Here is an 8,671-nt window from a genome sequence, read left to right as displayed (position 1 = left end):
GGGGGGGGGGGTGAGGGTAAAATTCAGGGGGGACTTGACGCCGTTCCGTACCTACCCCCGTGCTCCTTCAATATTCTTTTCTCACTTTGTGGGGGAGAGACTTCTCTGTTTCGGTTGACGAGGGAGGGCTTTGGGGGATGATGTTGTTAATTATCGGGAAGGGTGGGGTCTTGATGAGGATCGAGCCCTCATTTTTTCTGCCACGCTATATTACTTTAATATGGATACTGGTGGGTATGATGGGGGAGAGAGAGTTTCGTGGAAGGAATTTCATGGTTGAATTTCTTTCTTGTTTCTGGGGTGGGAGAGGTGAAAATAAGAATGAGAAAAAAGGGAGTAGTTGACCTTGTCTGTAGGCGCTTGGGATGGAATGCTGCATTCGTGGGGGGAGGGGCGGGGAGGTATTTGAGTTTATGGTGGAGTTCATTGAATTATTGAGGATTGGTTGATGGAATCAATTTTGAGTTGCATGAATTGTTGATACGCGTGCCGCGATCAACCCATTCATATTTCGAGGGGTTTTGAGGGTGGGGGGTGTAGTGACCGTCTGACAGTTATTGACTGCTACTGTTACATATGTGCGTGCGTGGAACGGTTATGTACAGCTGTTGCGCCGTGGAGATTGACTGGGAGGGTTTTTGCGGAGGTGGAGGGCCAATCGGGGGGACTGGTACAGGGGACGGGTATTTATTAATTAAATAGAGGTGGAGGCGCCGAGCTCATTGGCTGGGGCTCGGCGGACGGTTTGAACTACTGGGAATTCCCTAGGATACAACGGGCGCGCGCTGGTTTCTTCATTCGAATCCGGAAATATCTGGAATTTTTTTTATATCAAAATTAAGAAAATGAATGACGAGGGAAAAATTGATGAGTAATTATGGGCTTTTGTTAGAGCGAGACGAGTACTGCACACCTCCTACACGTCAAAAACCACTATTTCATCACACTGTCCGTAAAACGTCGTTTTATGGACACTTCGTGACCGTCAAACGCCGTTTATGGACATTGTGAAGAAAAATTGGTCGTCACTTGGCCGAAAACAACTTTTCGGACTCGTTTGATTGCATTCCGCAGCTTCGCCTCGGACTGCAACACTCACGATCGTCAGAAAAGTTTTTTTCGGACTTGTTTGCAAAGTGCACATTTACCTACTCCTTCGCGGAAGGGAAATTTGACTTTGCGTCTACGTCGAGACGAAAAATATGGTTTTAACCACGGGAGGTAAAATAAAGGACCCTTACCCAGGTGCTTACCACCCTCGTAATTCCCCTTGTGGGGACAATTCCTTTACTTTATTTGCCTAGGTTAGAAATATACCATTTCACCTCGGTGGGCATAAAGTGCACATGTCCCTTCCTCTTCGCGGAATTTCACACCTGACTACAAAATCTGACTTTGCGCATACGCCGAGCTGAAAATAGTATATTTCGATACGGGTGCGTAAAAGTGTTCTTTCGGAGGTGTATAGCGCTCGCCGAAAGCGAGGGGTTTGTATTAACAGTGTAGTAAAAAAAAGTTGGAAATATCTCTATTACTAAAAAAACAAAAATACGGGGAAAGCATATAAATTAGGCAATTTATGCTGAAAAAAAAAGAGAATAGCATTAAATAAATTTCATGCTATTCATGAAAGAAGAAAAATTAAATTTATAAAATTCATTAATCCGAATTCAAAAATAGAAAGATTGATTATTTTCACACGTGATAAATATAAAGAAATGAGCAATTACTTGAAAAATTCGAAAGTACCGCCTATTTTTTCAACACCAACTTCACACGACTCATCGATCAATCAGAATTGAGGATATCGATTTCGAGATATTTCAATATAATACAACTTCACGTAATGCATGGAGGATATCCCTAGGACGTGTTACCGGCTGTTAACGTGGCAGTAAAACCAGCCTCGACACTGCAACGTCGATAGAATTTATTTAGTTTCGAGTAATCGGTTGTTAAAAATTAGGTAGAAATAAATTAGCGATTGAGATGAAGTTACTGTGTTTATTAGTCTTTGCATGTGTGTTTTACGATGCAAGTGCGTATTTTATTACCGTCGATGCACATGCGGAGGAGTGCTTCTTTGACAAGGTTGAGCAGGGAACGAAAATGGGTTAGTAACGTCAATATTTACACATCATCAATTATTTTTTCTAGTCCAGAATAAAAAAAGGATGGGATTGATGGGGATGGGAATTTTTTAGGACTGACTTTCGAGATTGCTGAGGGTGGATTCCTCGATATCGATGTGAAGATCGAGGGCCCAGATAAAAAGGTTATTTACCAGGGTGAACAGGAGGGCAATGGAAAGTACACGTTTGCAGCCTACATGCCTGGTGATTACACTTACTGCTTCAGTAATCAGAAGAGTACGATGACACCCAAGGTTGTTATGTTCAACATGGATGTGAGTGACCCTCCCAAGGTGGGGGAGGAGCACAAGCCCGAGGGCGAGGATGACGAGGGCAATCATCTCAAGCTGGACGACATGATCAAGGATTTGAGCGTTAGTCTGTCTGGGGTCAAGAATGAACAGGAGTACATGCAGGTAATTTTTCATTGGGCAATTTGTTTCAGTCGTGGAGAGGGGGTTAGTCTGGGGATTAATGGGAATTATGATTTTCCAGGTACGAGACCGCAACCACAGGGCAATCAACGAGAGTACTAATTTCCGCGTTGTGTTGTGGTCAATTTTCGAAGCAGCAGTATTGATTTCAATGACCACTGGTCAAATTTTCTATCTGAAGAGATTTTTCGAAGTGAGGAGAGTTGTGTGAACTTTTGGGTGATGGGGTGTGGGATATTGTGGGAGTTTCAATTTTGGTTAATAAACTCTTTTTTAAGTCAGATTTTTAGCACAAAGTCTTGATTTTAGGTTTAAGGTATTCATTTAGTGGTCTAGATGATTTATTTTTTTTTGTTCAATTTGATGAACTCATTCTTTTCATTTTTTGGGGAGAATGACGAATATTTTGTCGTGTAAATGATGTGAAAAATTTATTATTTAATTTCCATTAATAAAGTCTTTTTGATTCAAAATTTAGCATTTCAGATTCATCACAACAATGATCCTCAATTCTCCTTAAAGTTTTTATTTTTATGCTAAAGTAATAATTCTTGAGTTTAGTTTTGAACAATCAATTTAGAGTCTCATCAATCCATTCTTTTTGTTTCTAATTCCTTCGGGAGAATGATGAATATTCTGTCGTGTAAATTACGTGAAAAATTTATTATTCAAATAGATAATCCTTAAACAATAAATTCTCTTGAATCAAAAATTTAATATCCAATATTCATAACAAAAACAATGATCCTCAATTATAGTTCAAGTTTCTTGGTCTTGGGAAGATTTAGACAGTCTTATAGTCAACTCCTTCATACGCTCCTCCAAGAGGCGATTCACTTTTATCTGATCATGCTGTATCAACAAAAAAATAAAACTCAATGAAAGGTAATAATGAGCATGTTCTACGCAAAAATGTGAATGCTGAAGGAATTACCTGTAATATATAGACTCCTCTCTGCGTCAAAACAACAAGTTCCTTCATCCCATCTCCAGTCAAGTCTAAATAACACATGGAATGCACAGGAGCATCGAATTTTCGTTTATCTAACAGCGTCCAAGAAGAATTCTGACTAGAGAATGAGAATACGAAAACTTCTTGACTGTAGGTACCTAATAATATCTCATTGACACTGTCCATGTTAATATCAGCTATGCAGGACGATAATGTGCAGTCTGTGGCCTCCAACGAGGGCAGAATCGCCTGGTTCTTCATTCCAGAACGCAAGACGTCCCTAGAACCGAATGTTAAATTGTTTTTTCAAGGAAAAAATTGTGGAATTTGTGGCAGTGTTAAATTTACAGGAAATTCCTGTCGATTTGTTTTGAAAAATGAATCAATTTCTTGAATTTTTCAATGGAATTCTAATTTTTAGGTCCATAAACTGGGAAAATAATTGAATATTCAACTACTTTTTCGTGAATTCTCAATCTATTGAGAATTTAATTGAATGTAAAATTTAATTTCCAAAAATCAGTTTGATTATTTATTCTAACGGAATTTCAACCAGTAAGAATGCAGAATTCTACGGTTTGCGATGGAGTGGGCGTACAATTCAGCAAAGCTGAATTTTCGAAGAATACCTCCGAATTTAAGGGAGATTTTCATAACTTTTTTTGTGTTCAAGATGAATGAGAAATTTCATGAACGATTCGACTTGAAATTGAATTCAAATTCACGACATTGAATCAGAATGAAGTTATTACTTAAATTCCAATAAATTTCCAACATTGTGGTGTATTGTTTAATCCTAAAGATTATAAATGATATTTACATGAAGACGATAGTAGAATTGATCGCATTAACAATCAAAATATCCAAAATCGGTGGATCCTCCCGCTTCCCTCCAACTCCCTCAGTACGAATGAAGTCACATGGCACTGAATTGTAACGAGAGAATATCTGAACACTTGAAACTGGTCTGTCATACCTCAAGACCCATTCTTTAACAACCTTTGAGCTCTCGACATCCACCTGAGTCACTCTCACGAGCCCACACTCACAGCCAATTGCAGTCAATCTCCTGGATATAATCAGATTCATTAAATAATCACCGTCGTTATCAGCTAATAGATCTCATGAGCCATTTTAAATACACACATCTTGTTATCCTGATAGTAATAAACGCTTATTCCCAGAACCAGGGCTTGGAGATTAATTAATTCTGGGAAGTACTTGTCGATTCGTGACTCAACGTATCCGTGAGTCAGTTTGTCCTCTCTGATCATGTGTATTTGGTTGTCGTTGCCAGAAATTAGCCAGACAATCTAGGAAGAATTGATGGAGTTGATTTGTTGGGAGGAATTCCGCGTGAAATTCGAAATTTCGAAATCTCATGCTTTCGATTTTTCGAAAATTTTCATTTTAATAATAATTACTCGATAAAATAGTTGGGCATAAAATTTATGTCTTTATACATTGAATGGTAAAAAAAAATTTCAAAATGAGAGAAATTGCATTCGATTCACATGACAAAATTCAAAAGAAATAGCTTTCCGTAGACGATTCTATTGTAAATCTTCTATTGGCAACATAGAAGATTTAATATTCATCGGAAATTCAATAGAAAACGTCAATCGATTTTTCAATACAATATTTCAATCGATATTTTTTCTACAAAAATTCCTCGACACAAATTTTTAAAGTTCTTCCTCTCGAATGTTGTAATATGAGTCAGAAAATTAAAGAAAACTCATAAAATTGTTGCTTTTTTTATAGAAAAAAATATCAACGAAATACATTGAATTAAAGAATCGAAATGCAGCCATTCTCTCTTCATTAGACACGGCACAACGAAACAAGCAAAAAATTAACAGAATTTCCAATAGAATTCGAGTAGAATTTCCTTAAATCTAATTGTTGGACATTGTTACTCTTTTTATAAACTTCATCCTCAAAAAATAATGTATAAATAAAATAATATAATGCCCCATTCCAGGGCATAAATCTGACTTTCAATAAAAAAATCCCCCCTCGAATTACCCCACACGTATTTCGAATTAAATGTGGAATCACTCTAATAAATTCACCTCTTCCCCGATCTCTCTATCACAAATCAACGTGTGATACAGTAGATAAGGTGTATAAGTGAGCTCCATGGACAGGCAATTCTGAGCAATCGTCTCAATCGAGGTCTCTCCACTCTCCCCATCCCCAGCTGTTTCCGAATAAATATTGAGGTACCTCTCGACCGTGCCTTCACCACTCGGTTTTATTATCGTAATTCCAATCGTGAATTCCTCGTCATGAGGCTGTTTGTTGAATGCATCGATCGATATTATCTCAGCCCCATCTGAGACAATTTTTGTGTCATAAAACAACCAAGAATAAATTATTTGATAATGAGAACACGTACTTGGGATGTATGTGAAGAGCAACTCCTTGACGAGAGGCCTCAGGACGTCGTCGTTGACCCTGTGGTACTCGCAGGAGTATATTCTGCGCTTCAACGATGCCACGAGGATCCTGTTAACCCCACTGGGCGAACACAATTTCGACATTGAGTACACATTGCCCTGAGAGGCGAGGGGAAACCAGTGAATATTGATTAATGAACCCAATTCCCCTTTTTGGATTCGCGAACCCATTGTTGTTAAGTGGGTTTTTCAACAAATATACTTGACATTTTGTCAACAAAATACATCAGCTGTCCACGTATTGGGGGAGACATTGGGAATTATTGACGATAGAGGCGCTGATAACACTCAACACTTTTTTTTTGAATTCCCCGATTTTTCTTTCTCGAAAAAATTTCCCTGAAATTTCCCCCCTCCCCCCGCCCCATTTTCCGCACATTTCTTCCTCGAAGTCATGCTAGTGCTAATCTTTTCATTTTTATTCTCCTTTTAATTCCCGTAATTAATTTTATTTACAAAGAAAAAGAAAGATTGTTCGATATTTTTTTTTTAATAACAATCTTCAGGGTGTGGATTGATTTGTGGTTACACGTTGATTTGTGATAACATTAGGAATGAACAAAATAAGAAAACTCCATATAAAAAGTATCTCTCTAAAAGTATATTTAACAATAAGTACAGTTTGATAATTTGAGTAATAAAATCATGACAATGAATCGAAGAAACTACGAAAAATATACAGTGTCGTATTTACATGCAGCTATCCTAAACTTTTCTCAACTATATAAACCCTCATTATGATCAGTATGTGGCTTGGAGCAGTGTGCCCTCCGCTCGATGAATGCTGCCATTCTCGACGAGGAAATAGTGGCCCCCTTGGCAATCTGCAAATTTATAAAAATCTGTGAGCCTCCAGAAACATCTCTCAAAGACATGAAACGGGGGCACGTCTAAAAAAATTCGCCAAAACAACTTTGTCGAAAAAACCTGGTTAAATCAACTTTGGGAAAGCGAACATTTGGTGAATTCAACTTTTGTCAAACTGAACTTTCGTCAATGACAGCTTCCAGTTATCGTCTTTTGTAAGAATATAAGTAAAATCTGTGTTTGTGTATGGACTTCTAGAGTTTTGTTATCTGTTTTATTTTCATTCCTTGTGAAAAGAATAACCGATATTTCTCATTACTCTGAAGTATTTGAGGGATTGCATTGAATGTGGTGCTTTAAATGACTGATCATTTGTTAAATTTTGTCGTATTGTGGATATGAATAGTTATTTATTGCGTCATGCTTATGAATTTGTATCAAATCACTTGTTATTGAGACTCAATGTTGTTTGCTCTGGAGACGATGTTTGCAAATTTAATTTTATGCTTCGTGTGTTTTTCTTTTCATTTTGTTATTTTTGCTCATGACTATTCATTGAAGGGTTATTAATGCTCTATTCTTGTTTTTTTTGCATTATTTTCCTGGATTAAAAATTTTTTTTTTCAAATTTTTTGGAGTAGAAATTGTTTAGGTTTCTTTGAGAAAGTTTTTTTAACGGAAGTTTGTTAAACATGGACCCCATCAACCAACCGATTGAACTACCTTGAACCAGGGAGAGCTGAGACAAGCCTCAGCACTGCCTCTCTCCTCCCCCCTGAGGATCAAAAGTCTTCCAAGAAGATCTTTAGCGTCATTGGATATAAACTCAAAGTACTCGTCGGGAAAGCAGTAATCACATTTAAGTATATTCGCTGTTGTCTCTTCAACGGAATCGTCTAAAAACGGTGATAGCCCACTGAGAAGAACATAAATAAATACCCCAGCAGCCCAGACATCTGTGTACCATCCAGTTGGCCTGCCAAGTACTAATTCTGGTGCAGCAAATTCAAGATCAGCTGGTGGAACAACTTCGTCGACAGGTGCTCTAACAGCTTCACCAAGATCAATGAGTTTGACAACTCCAGTGTCCTGATCGACCATAACATTCTCAGGTTTAACATCCAAATGGCATTTTGAACGCTGATGAAGCCAATCAAGTGCTGACAACAATTGCTGGGCAAATTTACAAGCCATTGCCTCTGTGTAATCAGTCTTTTTGCTCAAGTAGGTGAATAAAGTGGGACCCCTCACTAACTCAAGGACAATAGTATCAAGACCAGGTTGAGGGGCATTCTCAAATAATGCAAATGCACGAATGATGTTGGCGTGATGAGTTGACGCCAAGAGATCGTATTCAGCACGAGTCAGGGCTCTCGACTGTTTGTGCCTGAGTGTTTGCTTCAGGGCCACCTCTTGACCCGTTCCACGATCCCTGGCTCGTCTCACTAGGGCGTATCGACCTTTTCCCAGTTCATCAAGCTCCAAGTATCTCCCTATAAATTGCTCCGCCTCCCAGCTCATGTTCTCGTCGAGGGGAAGGGTGACAACTGGCGAGGGACAAGTGCCCACTGGATTTCTCCCCGTTTTATCGAGGACTCGGAACGAGTAGGAGGCACCAGCCAGCAGATCCAGGAGAACTGGGGGGCTCTTAACGTCGTCCAAAATGGGAATCCAGGTGGTGGAGGGCAGGGTTCGGTACTCGATTGTTCCTATTTCTATATCACGTTTCTCCCAGTCCACTTGAATCTTTGTGGTGCCGATTACACGAGCCCAGGTCGCACTTGTGGCTCCACCTGAAGAAGAGGGGAGGTTCAGTGTATTTTTCATGGTGATGTCAATTACTGGAATTTTTTCTTTTTTATTTCTTCATTTTTAGACGCATAT

At 38.8% G+C, this 8,671-nt stretch overlaps 3 protein-coding genes across 3 annotated transcripts in view; 1 reads left to right on the top strand and 2 right to left on the bottom strand.

Moving 5' to 3' along the window:
- Positions 1–1,854: 1,854 nt before the first annotated feature.
- LOC107046668 (transmembrane emp24 domain-containing protein 2) lies at positions 1,855–2,849 on the top strand. The gene is made up of 3 exons (XM_015269340.2): positions 1,855–2,113; positions 2,205–2,548; positions 2,628–2,849. Exons 1-3 carry the CDS (start codon positions 1,990–1,992, stop codon positions 2,775–2,777), a joined length of 618 nt encoding a protein of 205 aa, XP_015124826.1. The 5' UTR covers positions 1,855–1,989; the 3' UTR covers positions 2,778–2,849.
- A 361-nt stretch (positions 2,850–3,210) lies between these two features.
- Positions 3,211–6,224, bottom strand: LOC107046661 (KICSTOR complex protein kaptin). Its single transcript, XM_015269328.1, has 6 exons — positions 5,920–6,224; positions 5,594–5,856; positions 4,665–4,831; positions 4,339–4,587; positions 3,501–3,798; positions 3,211–3,418 (listed from the first exon to the last, which is right to left on the bottom strand). Exons 1-6 carry the CDS (start codon positions 6,149–6,151, stop codon positions 3,326–3,328), a joined length of 1,302 nt encoding a protein of 433 aa, XP_015124814.1. The 5' UTR covers positions 6,152–6,224; the 3' UTR covers positions 3,211–3,325.
- A 335-nt stretch (positions 6,225–6,559) lies between these two features.
- The window catches only part of LOC107047355 (triple functional domain protein), a 35,379-nt gene continuing 33,267 nt past the window's right edge, over positions 6,560–8,671 (bottom strand). The window contains exons 17-18 of the mRNA XM_015270121.1: positions 7,511–8,580; positions 6,560–6,804 (exon numbers count right to left, since the gene is read on the bottom strand). Coding sequence (XP_015125607.1) covers positions 6,697–6,804; positions 7,511–8,580 — 1,178 coding nt within the window. The 3' untranslated portion in view covers positions 6,560–6,696. The remainder of the gene's footprint in view (positions 6,805–7,510; positions 8,581–8,671) is intronic.

This window comes from Diachasma alloeum, unplaced genomic scaffold (assembly GCF_001412515.2).
Source record: "Diachasma alloeum isolate Michigan unplaced genomic scaffold, Dall2.0 Dall_scaffold_00183, whole genome shotgun sequence".
NCBI lineage: Eukaryota > Metazoa > Arthropoda > Insecta > Hymenoptera > Braconidae > Diachasma > Diachasma alloeum.
Note: the sequence above shows the minus strand (reverse complement) of the source record. Positions and strands in the feature narration are given on the sequence as shown.

Bases quoted from the DNA above. Each gene is read 5' to 3' on its own strand.
- LOC107046668 (XM_015269340.2), top strand. From the start codon at position 1,990: ATGAAGTTACTGTGTTTATTAGTCTTTGCATGTGTGTTTTACGATGCA. The intron at 2,114-2,204 runs GTTAGTAACGTC...GGAATTTTTTAG, and splicing joins TGAGCAGGGAACGAAAATGG to GACTGACTTTCGAGATTGCT. The intron at 2,549-2,627 runs GTAATTTTTCAT...ATGATTTTCCAG, and splicing joins ATGAACAGGAGTACATGCAG to GTACGAGACCGCAACCACAG.
- LOC107046661 (XM_015269328.1), bottom strand. From the start codon at position 6,151: ATGGGTTCGCGAATCCAAAAAGGGGAATTGGGTTCATTAATCAATATT. The intron at 4,832-5,593 runs GTGAATTTATTA...AATTCTTCCTAG, and splicing joins ATAGAGAGATCGGGGAAGAG to ATTGTCTGGCTAATTTCTGG. The intron at 3,419-3,500 runs GTAATTCCTTCA...TTGTTGATACAG, and splicing joins GAGGAGTCTATATATTACAG to CATGATCAGATAAAAGTGAA.